The sequence below is a fragment of the Schizophyllum commune genome, assembly GCF_000143185.2.
Source record: "Schizophyllum commune H4-8 unplaced genomic scaffold SCHCOscaffold_1, whole genome shotgun sequence".
NCBI classification, from domain to species: Eukaryota; Fungi; Basidiomycota; class Agaricomycetes; order Agaricales; family Schizophyllaceae; genus Schizophyllum; species Schizophyllum commune.
In genome coordinates, this window is record NW_026089538.1 from 3,079,027 (window position 1) to 3,097,359 (window position 18,333).

At 56.6% G+C, this 18,333-nt stretch overlaps 8 protein-coding genes across 8 annotated transcripts; 5 read left to right on the forward strand and 3 right to left on the reverse strand.

Moving 5' to 3' along the window:
* Positions 1–18: 18 nt before the first annotated feature.
* On the reverse strand, positions 19–1,505 carry SCHCODRAFT_01087415 (uncharacterized protein; the record flags this gene model as incomplete). Its single annotated transcript, XM_003034917.2, has 3 exons — positions 19–112; positions 195–651; positions 713–1,505. The coding sequence occupies 3 exons, from the start codon at positions 1,503–1,505 to the stop codon at positions 19–21; spliced, it is 1,344 nt and encodes a 447-aa protein (XP_003034963.2).
* A 269-nt stretch (positions 1,506–1,774) lies between these two features.
* SCHCODRAFT_02033538 (uncharacterized protein) lies at positions 1,775–3,720 on the reverse strand. Its single transcript, XM_003034916.2, has 3 exons — positions 3,661–3,720; positions 1,962–3,609; positions 1,775–1,911 (listed from the first exon to the last, which is right to left on the reverse strand). The coding sequence occupies exon 2, from the start codon at positions 3,595–3,597 to the stop codon at positions 1,966–1,968; it is 1,632 nt and encodes a 543-aa protein (XP_003034962.1). The 5' UTR covers positions 3,598–3,609; positions 3,661–3,720; the 3' UTR covers positions 1,775–1,911; positions 1,962–1,965.
* A 3,116-nt stretch (positions 3,721–6,836) lies between these two features.
* Positions 6,837–7,725, forward strand: SCHCODRAFT_02661836 (uncharacterized protein; the record flags this gene model as incomplete). Its single annotated transcript, XM_003035734.2, has 5 exons — positions 6,837–6,875; positions 6,933–7,191; positions 7,241–7,335; positions 7,392–7,589; positions 7,648–7,725. 5 exons carry the CDS (start codon positions 6,837–6,839, stop codon positions 7,723–7,725), a joined length of 669 nt encoding a protein of 222 aa, XP_003035780.1.
* Positions 7,726–8,044: 319 nt separating this feature from the next.
* On the forward strand, positions 8,045–9,749 carry SCHCODRAFT_01345208 (uncharacterized protein; the record flags this gene model as incomplete). Its single annotated transcript, XM_050341477.1, has 1 exon — positions 8,045–9,749. The coding sequence occupies exon 1, from the start codon at positions 8,088–8,090 to the stop codon at positions 9,747–9,749; it is 1,662 nt and encodes a 553-aa protein (XP_050203031.1). The 5' UTR covers positions 8,045–8,087.
* A 246-nt stretch (positions 9,750–9,995) lies between these two features.
* On the forward strand, positions 9,996–12,026 carry SCHCODRAFT_02526144 (uncharacterized protein). The gene is made up of 2 exons (XM_050343512.1): positions 9,996–10,098; positions 10,154–12,026. Exon 2 carries the CDS (start codon positions 10,155–10,157, stop codon positions 11,760–11,762), a length of 1,608 nt encoding a protein of 535 aa, XP_050203032.1. The 5' UTR covers positions 9,996–10,098; position 10,154; the 3' UTR covers positions 11,763–12,026.
* SCHCODRAFT_02481687 (Aldo/keto reductase) lies at positions 11,859–13,270 on the reverse strand (the record flags this gene model as incomplete). The annotated part of the gene is made up of 8 exons (XM_050342802.1): positions 11,859–11,892; positions 11,935–12,068; positions 12,119–12,337; positions 12,383–12,808; positions 12,861–12,930; positions 12,984–13,066; positions 13,118–13,153; positions 13,205–13,270. 8 exons carry the CDS (start codon positions 13,268–13,270, stop codon positions 11,859–11,861), a joined length of 1,068 nt encoding a protein of 355 aa, XP_050203033.1.
* A 543-nt stretch (positions 13,271–13,813) lies between these two features.
* SCHCODRAFT_02743279 (uncharacterized protein) lies at positions 13,814–16,116 on the forward strand. The gene is made up of 3 exons (XM_003035733.2): positions 13,814–15,105; positions 15,160–15,279; positions 15,338–16,116. Exons 1-3 carry the CDS (start codon positions 13,870–13,872, stop codon positions 15,869–15,871), a joined length of 1,890 nt encoding a protein of 629 aa, XP_003035779.2. The 5' UTR covers positions 13,814–13,869; the 3' UTR covers positions 15,872–16,116.
* Positions 16,117–16,588: 472 nt separating this feature from the next.
* SCHCODRAFT_02674777 (uncharacterized protein) lies at positions 16,589–17,718 on the forward strand. The gene is made up of 4 exons (XM_003035732.3): positions 16,589–16,996; positions 17,047–17,118; positions 17,190–17,351; positions 17,405–17,718. The coding sequence occupies exons 1-4, from the start codon at positions 16,823–16,825 to the stop codon at positions 17,474–17,476; spliced, it is 480 nt and encodes a 159-aa protein (XP_003035778.1). The 5' UTR covers positions 16,589–16,822; the 3' UTR covers positions 17,477–17,718.
* Positions 17,719–18,333: the final 615 nt, after the last annotated feature.

The following is an 18,333-nucleotide window of genomic DNA, read 5'->3' on the forward strand; positions in this document are numbered from 1 at the left end:
AAAGTGTACAGAAGCGCCTCAGCAGATGACGCATTCGTAGTCGTCTGGCTTTGCCAGCTTCGCCTCCAGGTGCGCGACCAGTGTATCGTCTTCGTGGAGGTAGGGGGTGCCACTGCGGCGTTGAAGGTCAGACACCGGTTCCTCGTGTAATGGTCCCCAAGCGTCTCCTTTTGGGAGACCGACTACCAACGTACCTAAATTGCAACCCGCCCGCGCCCTCCTCAAGTTCGACCAGGATCTCGTCGTTCCGTCGGCGACCGCGGAAGCGTGTCATAGGGACGAGCTCTTCGTCGCTCTTGAGCGGGATGACGAGGTCGCGCTGCGGTCTACCAGTGCTGCTGGTGAGCCCGCCGGGCATGCGCCGGGGGCCTGCGTCTGATGCAGGACTCGCAGAAGAGGACGCCCGATTTGTGTCTGCAAGGGAGGGATTCTCGTCTCGCGAAGATTTCGTGTCGCCGACGGCTGACTTCAAGCGGGCATCTGCTGACTTTGCGGTCCTCCTGGCATCGGGCACGATGAGCCTGCCGTTGAAGAACGTCGGCGAGCTGTTGTCCATGAGGCTGAGCGACAGACACCACGAGCCGGGACGGTGTGGATGTCGTCGGCGGACGTTCTGGGGCGTGATGAGGAAAGCGAGGCAGAAGATGCGACCTGCAAGCATTCGTGAGCACCAAAGCTACCCTCCTCCCAGGGCATGAAACCATCGACCCACCTAACGCTACGAACTCCACCCCCACCGTCCCCGCCACCCGCATCCTCCTCTGGAACTTCGGGATCCGGATGTGAGCTACAAACGCGCCCTCCCCCTTCACGTCCTCCACCCGCACGCTATCCGGCACCATCGCCTCCCCGTTGAACAGGATCTGCTCAGCGGGGCTCAAGGACGAGAACTCCGGGGCCATGCGCAATCTCTGAAAGAGCGCATTGTCCGAAAATACGAGGCAGGCGGCGCGGATGTCGGCGATGGTATCGGCGGTCAAGGGCGCAGCGAGGGCGAGGAGGAGAAGCGTGGTGTCTGAGGGGTCGGAGGGGTCGGGGTTGGGTGAGGATGAAGAAGAGGAGGACGAGTGGTATTCTTCCGCGCGCTTGACGATGGCCCAGTACAACGGCGTATGCTCCTCCATGTACCGCTCCTGGAGTATGCTGTGCAAGGGGATATCGTACGCCTTGCACGACTCGGCGCACGATTGAAGGATGCCGCGGCAGGCCTCCGCGGGGGACTGTTGCACGATAATGTCCTGAATGAGCGCTTTCACGGTCGTGCGGACCTCGCGGGTGGACTTGGAGGGGAGCAGGCCGAATAAGGGGGAGGCGAAGCTGGCTTTGGACGAGGACGAGGACGTGGATGGTTTGGGGGAGTGGGTGGGGGTAAGGTAGGGTGAGGATGAGGTGCTGGCGTGGGGGAGGGAGGACTTTTCTGATGCAGGGGCCTTGCTGCTGCCCGCGACAAAAGACGTCGACGCCGCAGCGTCGTACGACGGCGGCGGCGCGTCTTCTTCTGACATGTCTGCGTCCGCTGCTGCGGGGGATGGAGGTGGCTTGTCGGTGACGATCATGGTCGGATGGCCTTATAAGGTGAGTGAGACTCGCAGCAGGGAGATACTTAGCGTGAGTGAGCGGGGCACTGCCGCGGAGCTTACGAACAGCCACGGCCGACAGTCCACGTCTACAGCAGTTCTGATTGCGGTGTTCCAAAGTGGATGGGAAATATAAGAGTAGTGTTATTTTGAGCAGGTATATATGCGCCGTACATACGCATGTGAAGAAAAGTTGAACTGCGATGAGGGTTGGAGAGAAGTGAAGGTAAGAAAGCGTGGGCAACGACGGGCCGCCCGTCTCCCCGGTCCGGGCCTGCCGAACGTTTATACGCTCGTCTATTCCCAATCCTCTCCATCACCCACTCAGTGGTATCTTGTGTTCAGGTCAGAACGCAGCATGTATAGCAAAAGCTCAGCACTCACCCCATCAGTCGTAAAGGTCTATGTCCTCTTCGATAGCTCCAGGACGACGAAGATCAGGCGGCTCCTGAGTATATACGCAGATCCCTTGTTCCCGAAGGCGCAATATCCTGTCGACCAGATCTTTCCTTTCTACTGCTCCCATGTTGATTTCCTTAAGCTTGCCCCCGCTGCCAGTGGACGCCCGCTGCTTGATGAAATCCTCCAATACTTGCTGATCATCTGGCGATGCGATGCACATAGTCGGAAAGTCAAGGCGAGTGAGGTGAGAGAGTAGCTCAGGATGAGCGACCAGTATCTCGAGGAGACTCAGACCTGCAGACTCAGTTCTGTCGGAAAAATCCACGATACATAGCCGGGAGACACCGGCATAGTGCGTGAACAGCTTTGTCCACTCGCGGTTGGCACAAATCGTCGTGACGAGGGACAAGGTGGTTAGGTTGTCACCGATGGTCGCGTCATTCAATGTTGTGAGATCCAGTAGTGCATTGTAGCCTGCATTCGGAGACATGGTGGTGTGCGGGTGAACGTGGCGTCCCGGGACATGTACAGTCTTGATTTCGCGGAGGTTGGGCACGATCAGCCATTTGAGCAGACCACCAGCCGAGCCATGGACCTCGAGATACTCGAGAGCGGGTAAGATAGCGATATTCCCTTGGCTTGCATGCAGCTCCCATTTTGGCACAAAGAGTGCGAGGCGACGCAAAAACTGGCAAGTTGACAGCAACTTCAAGAGATTGTCCATGAAAATATCGAATGGTTCGGCGATTTCTAGGTCGGTGATCTGGGCCCACGGTAGATTGTGGCGGAGAGGATCGACAGCCCCGCACAGGTAAACAGAGGAGAGAGCGGGGCAGTGCTTGAACAGACTGAACCTTCGGGTGTCTGAGTGAAGAAACAATGCTTCGAGCAGCGGGAGGTTCACTGGCTCGCTTGTTTCTCGTAAGGACTCGGTGGGTACCTCGATTTGGAATGTCCGCCAGCGATGCGCGCAAGACAGCAGCAGCTCTGCCCCCTCCGACAACGGATCCCAGATATAAAAATCGTCGTCGTCGACTCGAAGATGCATCGTGTCTTCGTTGGAGAGCAGGTAGAGATCGATCGGAAGTGTTCGGGAACGCTGCAAGTAGGCCTTCAGCATTTCTTCTTGATAGAAATAGTCGTATTTTGGATAGATTCTGATATGCGTCCACAGCTGTGGGGTGTCCAGCACGAGGTTGCGCCAGAAGCGGCAGACTTGCAAGACGGGATGGTTCAGGATACGGAAGGCGCCCGCTTTGCGGTCATAGGTGTCCGCGACCGACATCTTGAGGATGATGAGCATGATCTCGGTAGGAAGGCGGCGTATAGGAGCGATGAGCGCGCGCTTGCGCGTGAGATGGGTGATGAGAGTCTTTTTCTCCCGCAGGAGATCCTTCAGTATCTTGCGCGTGACGCGGATAGTCTGGGCGTAGGTGGCGACAGCAGCCTCTTCCAAGAGAATGTTCTGCTGGATGACGCCCGCGTTCTCCATCGTCGGGAAGTCTGGGTTTCGGATGGCTTCGATGGGAACGGAAAACGTGGCAGAGGTGATTGCATGCCCGCATTTGGTGCAAAGAGTCGTAACGTGGCGATGAGCTTGCAACTGGTCGGCGAGCATGGTTAGCGTTGGCTGCTGAGGTGTCAGAACTCGTCGATCAAGCAGTGGCTAGCTTCAACGCACTGTGGCTGTTGTGTTCAAGGGTGGAATAGGTTGGGCACTACGATTTTTGTGACGAGGGAGATGAGGGTTTAGAACAAGGGCGAATCGGACCTGGCCGAGCAGATGCAGTGACCTTCGGACCGGACATGCCGAACAATGCCGGCCATCTGAGCTGTGCGTGGCGCACCCCTTCGTCGCGTACACCATCTCCTCCCTCGATATCCCCTCTCTTGTCCTCACTCTGGAATCTTCGCCACAATAGATGCTGCTTTAATCTTGGATATCACCCTCCACTGCTTCTCTCTTTCGCCCCTGTGCGATGTCTGAACCCGCAGGACCGAACAGCGCTGGACGCGGGGGTGGGACACCGGCGCCTAATGACAATGGAACGGGGAATGCACAAACGCCAGAGGCAGTCCCCCGCACTACAATACTACCCTCCCCTGCATTTCCTGAAGATGAGTTTGGCGCTGGCGATCCGCGTCAAAGGTCGCCCATGAGGAGCTTTCTGTTCATAAGCGCCATGCTGTTCTTCCTGAATTCAGGTGCGTTGTATCGTTGCAGGTCCGATGTCAGATGGCGTTGACCTGACGCAACAAAGGCACTGCACCCGCAGAAGATTTTTGGACAGCTCGCGCTCGCTACCAAGGCGCACTCGCCGCGATGCGAGATCGCGCGGGGAACTACAGCTTATGGGTAGATCACATGAACACCTGTGCGTTTCCCCCGCCCCTCTGCGCCTATCTGGCTCACATATATACAGCTCATCCTGCTATCCCGCCCGAGAACGCCACCAACAACTCGTCGTTATTCTGGCTCGCCGAGCGCCCACCTGTCCTCGGCCAACTCCTCCAGACCTTGAACCTCGAAGAGGCGTACCAGCCTGCTCCTCCAGGGCGTCACCCCGACGGTGTCTACTACTCCAATCTGACTGCCCTCTTCCGCGGACCCATTGGCTTTTGGAATGTTACGCCTCCCTTATCCCCTGTTGTACAGTCCACCTCCCTGCCCGCGGAAGCGCTACTAGAACGACGCAGCGACTCATCACAAGACCTGCCATCTTGGTACCATCTTGCGCGTACATTCCTTGCCGATGTAGAACGACACCCTCTCATGAAGGAGCTTCCTCCGCCCCCTCCACCGAAGCTGTCGGTCAACCTTACCGCCCTATCCCTCTTCGGCATATTCCCCTCCACACGCACAGCGGAGGCATCAAGTACCGCATTGCCAGAGTCCTCTGCAGCAGCAAATCACTCAACAGAGACATCGGGGGACGCAGAGGACGCAGCAAATCCTTGGCCATGGCACAATACGCGCCGAATTACCCTAAGTGTAGATGACTACCCCATCCCAGGTTACCCCGTTCTTGAGAGCGATGCGTTCCTCGAAGGATGGACTGTGGATGCTGGCGCTGTCGAGACCGTCGCAGAAGGCGAAGAAGATAGTGAACATGTGCGCGACCGACGTGCGTTGGGTGGTGTGGCGCTGCTTTCTGTACGTTCAATCATTCTCTCAGCAGTTGCAATAAAGCTGACTCCCTACGCAGGGCTCCATCGACCTACGGACCAAGCCCGACCCGCTACCCATCGTCAACGCCACGAACGAGACCGCCTCTGACTTTGAAGAGCAATCCACCTCCCTCCCCTTCCTCGGCCTCCATCTCACACGGTCCGGCGCCGTCTACGGACTCGCCAGCTCCTCGCCGTCTTCCTCCACCTCGCCCGACCTCCGGCTCCTCCCTGCGCTCGTGCCTCCACTCATCCGAGGCGCAGTGGCCCGGCTGGTCAAGGAAGAACTGGAGAGGCGTGTGCGCAGGTTCGAGAAAGAGGGCTGGGAAGCGATCACGGAGGGCTCATACAGCGAGGAGCATCCGCCAGGAGAGGGAGGAGAAGGGAGTGGGTTCGACGACTGGGCTGGTGGATATTATCGGGGTGTGGTGGGTGAAGGGAAGGGCCAGGAGGCCAAGGAGGGCAACGGGACGACTACACGTTTGTACGATCCGAATACGGGCGAGCCGCGGTGCTCATTTGCGGTGTTTGGGCAGGTGGAGAATGTAAGTATCATCGCCTCGTCAGTCACCTCGTCGCTAGCGCGTCGATATTGACAATAAGCGTCAGGTCGGCGTCCCTCGCTCGCAGCTCGCCGAGCTCGAAGTTGCGCTTGTGCATCCGACGGGCGCGGATACCATTCCGCCGCCCCCTTTACTCCTGAAGGGCGCCATGATCAGCCCGGGGTGTGGCGTTATGGGCGTATTTGGGGAGCGTGGTAAGTTGGGACATACATTCTCAGTGCAAGTGATCGCTGATTTCTGGCGTAGGCGAACGCGAGTGGGGAATCAACTTACCTGCAGGGGCGGAAGGGCAGGACAAGGAGGACGCGCCAGCGTACACGGGAACCCTCGAGGGTGTCCTCGCAGCCATTGTCTCGCGCAGGATCAATACATGTCAGTCGCTGTCCCTCAAGTGCATTAGGTACTATACTGATCAGCCGCATATCCAGACGCTGCCCTCGCCTTCCTCGCCTACCTTTCGCACCTCATCCTTCTCCAGCGCCACGTCCGACGGCTGCGCGAGATCGGGGTGTCAGCGCTCTCGGCGCACTCTGCTTTCTCTATACTGCCTCAGTTGGCTGTAGACGCGGTCTCGTTTGTGGGGCATGTGACGGTAGCGCTGATCAGCCATGGTAAGAGGACGCCTTGCGTGATGGAAGAGAACACTTGGCTTACAACACATCTCGACGCACAGGTCGCTCGGGAATTGCGCTGCTGGGTGCTGCCGTGGTGTGCGCGAGTTTGGCTGTGCTGGAAGGAGTAGGTCTTTGCTCCCTGTTCCTCCGATCGAGTGAGCTTACCTCATGTGTAGCGTCTGACCGGCCTCATCTGGGAGATACAACGACCCGAACGTGAAGCCGCCGCAGCTATGGCTGCCGCCCGTCGCCGAGAGGCAGCTGCTCGGCGAGCTGCTGCTACTCAGCAAACCCAAGTGCATGTCACCACTTCGTCCGTGACTGTATCGGACAGCGGGTCACCCGTGGGTGCAGCTGGAGGCGGGTCGCCGGCGACTGGCGCGATGCATACACCAACGACAACACCGCCAACCCCTGCATTAGCAACACCAGCGCGCGAGTCTTTCATCAGCTTCTTCTGGCGCCATGTGCGGAACGACCCGGCGGCGAGAATATGGCTGGTGACCTTCGGTATGTTGGTATTGACGGCGAGGATTCTGGTGTCGCCTCAGGTCAGTCATCTTCTGCTGACTCCAACCTGCCTCATGCTGACACGGCGCATCATACAGGTCACTGCCGTCTTTGCCTTCTGCACGCATGGTTTCATGTGGCTGCCAGAGATCTACCGCGCCTTCCGTCGTGGTCGTCCCAGTGCGCTCGGTGGCCTCGACGTCGTGCGCACTACTGTGCCGGGAGACGGGGATATTGCATCCGGTCCTAGCCTTGGACGGCCTGCGGAGTACATCCTCGGTACCACCATCCTGCGGTCTGCGCATCTGCTGTACTTCTTGGCAAATGAGGACAATGTGTTCGAGATTGGGGAGAGAGGTGAGCCCGTTGTTGCAATGATAGTGCGAGTAGCTGACGGTGCATGTAGCATGGGCACGACCATTGGTGCTGTTCATGTTCTTGCAGGCAGGGTTCGTGATCCTACAGAGTTGGGTCGGACCAACGTTCTTCATGCCAGCGCGGGTAAGCCGCGCCTTGCACGTGGGACTGAAAAACTGTGGCTAACAATATTTGCGTAGCTCGCGACCCGTAATGACGTCTACGACTACCATCCACCCCTACCCACAGACCTTGAAGCTGCCCTTGGCGACTGCGCTATATGCATGGAAGCAATTGACATCGGGGGCGAAGGCGGGTCAGGGGAGAAGGAAACGTCGATAGCTCCGCTTCGTGGTGCGCGTAAGGAGTACAGTCTGGCGCCGTGCCACCATCTATTCGTAAGTCGCCGCTTTCGATCTCGCGTGATGAGCATGGATTGACTGTGACATTTTTCAGCATACGAAATGCCTGGAGAGGTGGCTTGCGATCAAGAATATATGTCCTCAGTGTCGGCGACCGTTACCACCGTTGTAACAGTCGGTAGAATTGGAATGTTCAGTGATGAGATCTATACTGATAAGCTCGATCCCGACTTCGACCTCGCAGCTTGCTTTTGTACGTGGACGCTGATGCCAAACCCGCAGTCCAGTTCGATCTGCAACGTTCCAAGACACGAGGGATGTGCGGGAGCATCACGTCTCTTCATTAGGTAACTTACATTATACGCCGAGTGCACGCGGTGCCGGTACACACCTTGACCAGAACCATCATCGACTTCAGCGACAACCCTCGTCTTGAACGCGACAATACCTTTCCAGGTTGCGAAAAACTGTAACTTGTGCGTCTGCCAGCCGTGCACTGTGTTCCGTTACTCAGCTAGCCTCAGGTTCTGTAACATGCGTTCCATGGATCACGTTTTGTCTTACGCCCGAACGATTGCCAGCATCCCCTTGCACCGCACTGCTTATGTGCCCAGTGAGGAAGAGGCGGCGAACATCAAGGAAATGGCGGACGAACTACGCAGCATAGACGTTCAGATCGGCGAACAGATATCCAGTCTCTCTGAACGACGGGCAGCCGTTCGGGAGCAGATTGCGCTCAATAACGCCCTTCTGTCACCATGTCGCCGCTTGCCTTCTGAAGCTCTCTCGATGATCTTCCTACTGGCCGTCCCGGATGACTGGGAGCAAGCGTACGCTGGACAACGCAGCCCCAACTTCGCGCGGGTGTGTCGTCTTTGGCGAAACGTCGCATTCGACACTCCCAGGCTATGGTCAAGACTCCGTCTCGAAGCGTGGATCCGTTGGCCATCAGTCGGAGAAGCAAGTCTGCTCGCACTCGAAGAGGATGTGGAAAGGACAGCGCAGGTGCCTCTGGACGTAGACGTACAGATGGGCTCCCTCGTGCACAGACATCCGATGCCCTATGCCTCGTGGGACAATTTCTGGGGGGAGAACGACGCTTGGCTACTGCTTCGTACACTTTCGCACCGATGGAAGCGGGCCAGTTTCTATAACTTGCCGCTTTCCGGTTACGCCAACCTTGCTACTTGCTCTTTTCCTGCATTGCAGACCCTGGCCATTCACTTTGCCAAGTACTCGCATGCGATTTGGCGCCTTGATGCGGACACCCGACAAACGATGATTCTCCCTAACTTCCAGAATGCGCCGAACGTGACCAACCTACATATTGACGTTGTTCCCCCGATGGTAACATTCGAATTGCCACGACAATGGTCCATCACTGACCTAACAATCAACTACGCCGGAGGACTTGATGTCGCTTTCGAATCTCTCCTTCGCGCGATGATGGCGTGTAGCGCCACCGTGCGCTCCTGCCACATCAGCGTCGAATACGATGTCAATCGGTCTATCAATCGTCCCGAACCCATACCGCAAGAGTCGACCATCTTTCCTTGCCTGGAAGATATCCACTTCGAAGACGACGCCATCCTGCTTTGCTACTTCATTGCAGCCCCCCACGCTATCAATTTACGGCTTTCCGGTTACTCCTACTACAATCAGTTCGATGCGTTGGAAACCATGCTCGATCGCTCGCAAGCATGCCAGTCCTTGAATACGCTTTCTTTAGCGCAGCTAAGACTCATCGACGAGGGCTCACTTCTCCGATGCCTTCGTCGTCTGCCGTCGCTGAGAGAAGTCGCTCTCGCACACGACGAATACGCGGAAAACATCTGCGATCCGTTGATCACCCTGGACCTGGTGCGCGCCTTAGATATATCTGACGTGCCCTATGCATCGGAGGTCCTCTTACCCAATCTCTCGCGATTGGTCTTGACTCTTGGCGGCTGGGTGCGATTGTGGGGAGATTGGCAGCAAGATGAGCGCTCATTTCAGGACGCTTTATTGTCTGCACTAAGGTCCAGGGCAGAGCCTTTGAAGTTAGACGGGATGCCCATTCAATCTTTACAGTCTTTCGTACTTGACGACTCTCCGTGCTGGCCGCCTTGTCGAGATACTATTGTTCGTACCTTTCAGCGTAGGAGGGCGATGGTGATCAAACAGGTGTCCACGGACTCAGAGACTGAATCTGATTGAAATTATACTCAACAATTATTATAACAATTCTATACCAGATGAACTTTGAATATATTCGTACGACAGTAGTAGACTTTCGCTGAGTACATGGTCGAAAATTAATCCAGTACAGTTGAGAATTGTTCCCGAAGTATTTGAGCTTGCTTCGCTTCTTCGTATCGCCAACTAGCGGAAGCCAGGTTACTAGGCATAGGTCAATCGTATTAGGTAGGCATTGCCGCAGTGCACGCCTCGTGCACGTGCCGACGCGCGTTCGACTTGCACCATCATCGTCACACGGAAGTCCAATACCAGCGCTCAATAAGGGTCCAGGCATCGACATCCCATATACCGGACTACAGATCAAAGGGTACTTGAGGCGCCGTGCGTGCTCTGGGTGTTGCAATTCTCATCAGATTGAATAGCATGTATCCTACTATGGATCAATCCGACGCTTTGTGTCGCGCCCAAGCCGTGGCCAACAACCCTCTTCATCGCTCAGCATACGTACCCAATGACAGCGAGGCCGTTGTGATCAAGAAAGCGGCGGACGAGCTACGCGGCATAGATGTCCAGATCGCCGAGCAGATCAACAGCCTCATCCAACAACAGGCGACCGTCCGAGGGCAAATCTCGGTGCATGATGCCCTCTTGTCACCATGCCGTCGCCTCCATCCCGAAATCATCTCGCTGATATTCCTCTTGGCCGTCCCGGACGACTGGGAGGAAGCGTACGTCGGACGACGCAGTCTCAACTTCGCGCGCGTGTGCCATCCGTGGCGCGAGATCGCGCTCACGACGTCTCGGTTGTGGTCGAAGCTTAGATTTGATGCTCTAACGAACTGGCAAACCTTCAGAGAGGAACCGTCCTTGCTTGCAGCAGAACTCGAAAGGACGGCCCAAGTATCTTTGGATATAGACCTCCAGATGCGCTACGGCTACGCCACCCTCTGGCCCGATCACCCCACAGCAGATGAACTCTGGGAGATCGACGATGCGTGGAGGATACTTTGTGCCCAATCTCACCGATGGGAAAGGGCGACACTCGATTGCTTGCCGGTGCACATTTACGAGAGCATGGGTCGCCGTCTATTTCCGGCCTTGAACAATCTCTCTTTTCGCGTAGATGAGCGCAGCAATACCGCCATACAACTGCCGCTCCACTCGTTCCGACATGCACCCAACGTGACTTGTCTCTGGATTGACTATAAGTCACCCGTCCCAACCTTCGAGATACCACGCATGTGGTCTATCGTCGACCTAACTATCATCTGCGTCGACTCCATCACAGTCAGCCCCGAACCGTCCCTCGACGCATTCATGGCATGCAGCGCTACCCTACGCTCTTGCCATTTCGCTGCCGACGAGAAGTTCAACGAGCGAGCCATTCCCTCGAGGCCAACACTCTTCCCTGCTTTGAAGGATATCCATTTCAACAACAATGCCGTCTTCCTCTGCTACCTCATATCGGCTCCCAATGTGGAGAAGCTGCACCTCTCTGGATATTCTTCCTATAACCAGTTCGAGGCCTTGCAGAGCATGCTGGACCGCTCGAGGGAGTGTAAACATCTGCGCATCTTCGCTCTGTCTCAATTGGACCCCCCAGCAGCGGAGCCGATAATCGAATGTCTGCGTCGTCTACCGTTGCTCACAGATGTCACGCTCACGGAAGACGCCCTGCAGGAGAATATCGAGTTCCCCCTTATCACAGTCGACCTGATTTCGGCCCTGGACCGCTCTAGCGGGGGGACTGGAGCTAAATTCCTCTTACCTAACCTATCACGCTTGGAGATGGACTTTGGAGGCCGTGAATGCAGCGCGGAACAGGAGGATTCACTTCGTGATGCCATATACGCTTCAATACTCTCTAGAGATGGTCCCTTGGAAGTGGATGGTGTGACATTGCAACCTCTGCAATCCTGCACGATTCACGGGGATGAGTGCTTGCCACCAAATCCATTCTCGGTACTAGAGGCCTTTCATCGAAAGCGGTCGAATGATTTCGCGTACGCCGATTTGGATTGGATAGTATAAAGGAATTGCTTGACTATCGATCAATTACACAGTGTTGCCGCGGTTATCTACAGACACAGACGAGCATTGTTCATTACTATGGTGACGGCGCCTCCTTTACGCATGCCCACGAACGACCTTTGGCTTATACCTACACGAGATCAGTGTCAGAAAGGAGCGTAGACATCGGAACACGTACGGCTCTTCCAGATACTTCGCCTCTTCGTCGGTCAGCTCGCCATCCACGATGCTCTCTGCGACGCGATTGACCGAGTTGATGCCGACGATGGGGCTTGTCACGCTCCGCTGCGCCCACGCAAGAGACACCTGAAAATGAGTCAATACCTATGTGAGCTAGCGGGAATACGGGAGCGTACCTGCGACATCTTCCAGCCACGCTTGTTCGCTATCTCCTCCACCCGCTTGACGATCTCATTGTCTGCTGAGCCGTCAAGTCCCCATCCGGCGGCGGCGGCCGTTTTGGAGCGCTCGGTCTCGCCGGCACTCAACGGACGTGCAAGACGGCCTGTCGCAAGAGGTCCCCACGGGATGACCCCGATGCCGTGGTACTTGCAGTACGCCAACATCTCCCGCTCCTTTCAGACCAGTCAGCGATGCTACGCAGTCGAACGATGGAAGACACCAACCTCCTCGCGATACAGCAACGAATACTCGTCCTGCATGCTCACAAACTTCGTCCACCCGTTCTTCTCCGCGACCGCGTTCAGCAGCGCAAACTCCCAAGTGCGCATCGAGCTCGCGCCGATGTAGCGCACCTTCCCGGCCTCGACGAGGTCGTGGAGCGCCTTCATCGTTTCCTCGGGCGGCGTCGCCGGGTCGAAGCGGTGGATCTGGTAGAGGTCGATGTATGACGTGTTCAGGCGCGCGAGCGAGCCCTCAATGGCGTTGAAGATGGCCGCGCGCGAGAGGCCCTTCTGGTTAACGTACTCCTTCCTGTGGTCGGCCATGTCGGGTATGGTCCAGGTTATGATGTCGATGTCGGCGCCCTTGGCGACGAGGCCGTAGCATTTGGTGGCGATGATGATCTCGTCGCGGGGGATCTTGTACTACAACGGGGTCAGCTACCGCCGCGCCTTCGAGAGCTTGACTGGTATTTACCTCTTCAATGAACTTGGCCAGAACGCGCTCGGAATCACCGTTGGAGTAGAGGTTTGCAGTATCAAAGGTGCTGCAGGCATGAGCGTGAGCACGAGTAGGGCGACAATGAAGACTGACACCTACTTGATACCACGGTCCCAAGCCGCTTTCAGGATAGGTAGAGCTTGCTCCGCATCCTTGACCCACGGTCCCGCTGATCCATCGGCCTAAGAGTAAGCGCGTCAGAGGGCTTCGGTGTGGGCTGAGCAAGCACTTACACCCCACTTTGGGTTGCCGTAGCTCATTGCCCCAAGCTGACCGAGCCTGCGTCAATAGGATGTCCGAAAAGGAGCGAAGCAACATACGATAGGAACAGAGATGCGCAGGCCGCTCTTGCCGAGATGGACATACTTGGCCGATGGAAAAGACATGAGAGCGCAGCAGAGAAAGCAGATAGACCGAGGCTGATTGTCTGTTGGAACAGCATAAGAGCCTGGTGTTATATATCGTCGAGAAGGTCGTAGCATCGCCGAGGTACCTTCCCTTTGTGACACGGTCGAGAAGACGCGATATACATTAGCAAGCAGCTCGGGCCCAGCCCTCTTCTCGCTTTGGATTAGTGAGGGGCTGCCAGTGCATGCACTCCCACGACGAAGGAAGGTGCGCAGGCATTATGAGCCAATCGCGGATCCAGTCCGTCCTTCCGAATAGAGTGCTTCAGGCGGATGTCGCCCGCAGGATGGACACTGGACGGTTCGTTCGTGTCCGAATCGGCACAGACCAGAATTGATGACCCTGTGTATCACAGGACGGGTGCACGGCAATTTGAATGACAATCTCTCCGCAAGAAGAGTTCAAGAAGGCGTCCGTGACCGTTCGTGACAAGTTGGAAAAGTGCTTCCGCTTTTGGCAATTCCCGTGGCCAATATCGCGTCACGTGCGTGAACGCGCTTGATTCCGACCGCATCCGCAATTTCTGGACTCGCGATTGCTCTTCTCGAGTGCGGAACTCGCTTTTGGTCAAAGTATCATGAATCTGTTCAAACAATTCAGGCGCTGGTCTCGTCGACTTGTGGCCAAGAAACGCCCCCAATCTGACCCTACAGGATATCGCCATCGTTCAACTCCAGCTGGTCAGCAACTCGCCAGAGATCGCCCAACGTCCCTTCCGATCCTTGCCTTTCAGAACTCGTCGTCTACTGAACCTTCGGTTTCACCTTCGTTTCTCCTGTCTCTACCCCCTCAGGCCTCTACTGCGCTGACGGCGAACAGCTCCACTTCTGGGCCTGTTGCGAGTCTCTTAGAACCGACGCTTTCAGTCCCTTCAGCCGATTCAGGCATATCCAAAGGTCCTGGTGGGCTGGTTGAGCCTGGGAACTCTACATCGCTGCACAAGCGTATGCCTAGACTCGAAAATTCCGCTCCGTCTGCACACTCTTCACTGGCGCCTCCGGTCACTCAGGACGCGTACAACGACCTACGCCGCCGCCTCACGTCCCTCGAAGCGGAGAACAAAGTACTCGAGAACAACCGCCAAGCATTCAGCAACGCCATCGAGAATCTAGAGCGCGCTAAGCTCGAGCAGACGGCTGAACAGCAACAGGAGTGCGCCGGGATCGACCTGCGCATCGACTTCGGCAGGCGACAAATCGAGATTTTCGAGAAGCGCGAAGCTGCCCTCCGTGCTCTGTGCGAACGCATGCTCCGTCTCACTGGCTACGACCCCATCCTCCTCAGCGCCTATGACACCGTTGACAACGTCAACCTCGACCCCGAAGTAGTACTGGCGACCCATATCCAGATCGCCATTCAGAACGGGCTCGACATGTGGCACAAGATCCTGCCTCCAGTCACTGGCGCGCGGCTCACCGACGACTTCCGCGCTGTCGACAGGCTCAAGCGGCAGTCTCTCACCGAGGCGGAGCAGGACTACAAGATGATGAAGCTCTGGCGCGAGATCGCGAAGGAAAGCGGCGACCGGTCTGTCACTCCGTCCGTTTCCAACGTCTCGTCGCTTGGCGCTATGCCACTCAGCGCCTCCCGCCAGTTCGCCGTCAACGACCTTCTCGACCGGTACCGCGATGGGAGTATGCCCCCTCGACGGTTCAGTGACCTGGATGCGTCCGCCGTTGTGGAGCTACATTCTCAGGGCATGAGCTCTTCTGAGTCGTCCGACACGATTCGGCCCGGAGAGATGGTTGCAGATCACCCCCCTCGTGACGATGACACCCATAGTGCGTCTCCAGATGACCTAACGACCGACTCGGTCAGTCCCTCAATTCGCTTATCAGCGTCTCATTCTTGCTCAATTTTCTCCAAGGCTGGTGATCCTGAGAGCGGCAATTCAGTTCCACCGGATGCAACAATATCGTCCTCCTTGAGCTCCCTTCCTTCCGACTCGCAGCTTTATCGGCCTGAAAGTTTCCTGACTACTCAATCTGTACGTCGACTAAGTTACATGTCCCGAACTGCCTATCAATGATTGAACGCATTCACAGACGCGTCGAGACACTGTCTACGAAGATGACGACCCTGCTGCGACGCCAAAGCCTCTCGCGTTCGACCCGATCACGGCTCTGGACTGGCCTATTTCCATCGACGCCATTCAGGGCATCCTCTCCTCAGAGGGTTCCCTGCCTTTCCTCGACATTATCGACGGCGCGACGAACGCTATTGTCGCGGCCCCCAGCCACGACGGCGACGCAGCGCCTACGACGTATCCTATCGCCATGAAGTCATCGTCATCTCGCCGTTCGTCAGCCTCCGCTTCCTCTACGAGGCGACGCCGCACCTCGGTCACCTTCGCCACCGATGCGGCATCGAGGCCAGCTCCTCAGATGCCTCCCAAGCGCCGGACTAGCAGACCGCGCGTCAGTGCGCCTATGCTGCCGCCCGATTACAGCGCTGTGCCTCCACCGCTTCCGGAAACGAAGGCGACAGCGACGCTCTCACGCCCTACGTCTATCCTTCGGATGCCGCACACGGTGGAAGGGAGTGCGTCCTTCGAGAGCAATATGGCAAGCCTTGGCTGAGACGCCGGGCCTACTGTGTACACGAACCCTGGTATACTTGCGCCCCTGTGCTAGACTCCTTCGTTCTGGATGGCGTCGCCTTTCTTGCGCATTGGACCACATGTATATCGGGAGCTCTTTGTTCGGTCCTGTCGCTTAAGGCATCATGTTGGCATCATGCATATCTCCGTGCGTCTCGGTATTTCCTACCTTGTGCAGGCAACATTGTCCGGTTACTCAATCTATCTCACATGGCAAAGACTGGGAATAGGAACACACCCGAAACAGGGAACGCTCGGGCAACATCAATCATCCTCAACCGGTCGCTCTTAGTGTCTCACGGGGTCATGCACGGCTGGGGCAGGCTAAAATAAATATAGCTCTTGTGTGGCCTGAATACCTCGATGTAACGGGACTCTTGATATCATCCGTACCTTCATAATTGCCGGTATCTCTCGCCACGCATCTTCGAAAACTAGGTACGCTGCAACGGCGAAAGCTTGTCGGCGTCCCGTCCTCTTGCAGCTGCAAAAGACTCATACGGGGCGATCCACCTTCGAATGGGTATTTCCCAGCAAGGTGAGAAATTCCCGTCGTTGCTTGTGAGCTTCGCTGACAGACGAGATGCACGCACAGGATCACACCCCGTATGAGCCTATGCAATCAAGCGCGGAAAGACCCGCGGGATCATTCAACGCAGCGAACCCACCGTTGATGTTTCCCTCGCAGGCTCGTGCTCACCTAATGGACCACCAGCAAGCGGGGAGAGGATGAATGCGTAACGCGTGTCTCGCATGAAGCCGCATCTGCCCGATGACCTGAACAAGCTCGGAGCGATGCCCTAATGCGTACTTGCCGTACAAAGCGTCCCGTGGGGTTTAAAGCTGGGCTTCAACGGTGAGCAGGTACGCTCTGTCTTTCCCTTCCCTGTCTCCTTCCCAGTGCATTATTTGTGACGACTACGCGCCTGTCATGACCTCCGCACGCCTCGCCGCTCTCCCTGAAGCCGAGTCGCTTAACCAGTCAACCTCATGTGGGCCTATTCGGCCTCTTCGCCACCACAAGACCGGCTCGCGGACGGCGGGCAGGTACCACCCATACCGAACCCGATACACCGAAGGCGACGACATGGACGCAGAGACGGCGGTACGCCCCCCATGCCCTTCGGGAGACAATTGTAGCTCACGACGCTCCAGCGCAAACTCCTCCATCTCATGGATGCTCACGCCATGAGACGCGTTCAGCCGGGCCTGACTATCGCCAGCGTCGTGAGTCATTCTGCTCCCTTTGCCTTTTGTTACATATGGGGCACCGAGATTGACGTCTTCGTCCCCTGCAGGTGGCGGAGATGGAGGGCCGCTCTAATCCCCCAACGGACGCCCAAGTAACGAAGATCACACCCGTACCAACGTCGGCGTCCGTTTGTCCCAGACTCCTGCCTTGCGGAGAGCGAGTCGGATATCCCAAGATAGTCTCGTCGCACGAGCTCGTTGTGCTGAGGGTATGCAGAGTGCTCATGTTGATGCCTGCACGGAGCTAACTGTTGTGCTACAGGAACTATATTTTCTGTTCGCTTGGGCATGCGTGGTCCAAGAGGCAGTCGTACGGCTGCACCGGTGCATGTAATTCGCCTTCAGCTCATCCCTTTCGGTCACCTCCCCGCTATCCATAGTTTATTGCCGCCTTGTCCTTTCTGACGCCCTTCGCCTGCCTCTGTATGCCTAGATCCTTCCATATGCTTCTGTCCACTCTGTATCGCTTACCTTGTTCCCGTTGGCTGTACTCTCGAATAAATGGCGCATATAGAGCCTCCTCCATTCGGGGTTTGAAGACAAAAGTTTAATCATGTTGCCGGAGTTGTGAGTCAGTCTGGTGAGGAGTCAGCAGCACATTCTGGTGTGCGCCTATCGAGTTCCAGTCCTTTGCGGTCAACTTCTATTGGCGTATGACTTGTAGTCAATCAGCAACACCGAAGGAAGAAGCTCTCCCCTCACACCGTGACGCCTCTGCGGTGAGCCGGTATTCAACGAAGGCTGGGGCTCCTGCGAAATGTACGCAGCCATGCGGCAACGCATCCGTCGCAGTCGGGCGTGGACCCTGCGTAGGTGCTTGTTGTCCGAAAGGAGACATTATGGCTGTGTCCTGGCTGTTAGACACCGAGCATGCCACCGGTGCCACAATTGTTAGAGACCGCAATCAGTGATAATGACAGCCCTAGCGCCATCGGGCAAGGAGCCGTAAGCTTGAGAACCGGCAAAATTGTACGTATACTTAATGGCGGGGATGGGGGGATGAATTCTATGCATACACGCGGGGTTGACGGGCACGCTGCAGTACGCATCTACAATATAAAGGAGCAGCAGCTGGGGCCGGCCCCCATCAATCCAGCACGTGGCGACAAGCGGCGCGCACATAAGTTGTGTCCGCCCGTCATGCCGGCCTGCTAGCGACGACTGTACGCCTCCGAACAGCCCAATACAGCG

Excerpts from the sequence above, each read along its gene's own strand:
- SCHCODRAFT_02526144 (XM_050343512.1), top strand. The coding sequence starts at position 10,155 with ATGTATCCTACTATGGATCAATCCGACGCTTTGTGTCGCGCCCAAGCC.
- SCHCODRAFT_02743279 (XM_003035733.2), top strand. The coding sequence starts at position 13,870 with ATGAATCTGTTCAAACAATTCAGGCGCTGGTCTCGTCGACTTGTGGCC. Across the intron at positions 15,106-15,159 it reads ATGACCTAACGACCGACTCG|GCTGGTGATCCTGAGAGCGG; the intron begins GTCAGTCCCTCA and ends ATTTTCTCCAAG. Across the intron at positions 15,280-15,337 it reads GTTTCCTGACTACTCAATCT|ACGCGTCGAGACACTGTCTA; the intron begins GTACGTCGACTA and ends ACGCATTCACAG.
- SCHCODRAFT_02033538 (XM_003034916.2), bottom strand. The coding sequence starts at position 3,597 with ATGCTCGCCGACCAGTTGCAAGCTCATCGCCACGTTACGACTCTTTGC.
- SCHCODRAFT_02674777 (XM_003035732.3), top strand. The coding sequence starts at position 16,823 with ATGACCTCCGCACGCCTCGCCGCTCTCCCTGAAGCCGAGTCGCTTAAC. Across the intron at positions 16,997-17,046 it reads ACATGGACGCAGAGACGGCG|CGCAAACTCCTCCATCTCAT; the intron begins GTACGCCCCCCA and ends ACGACGCTCCAG. Across the intron at positions 17,352-17,404 it reads ACGAGCTCGTTGTGCTGAGG|GAACTATATTTTCTGTTCGC; the intron begins GTATGCAGAGTG and ends GTTGTGCTACAG.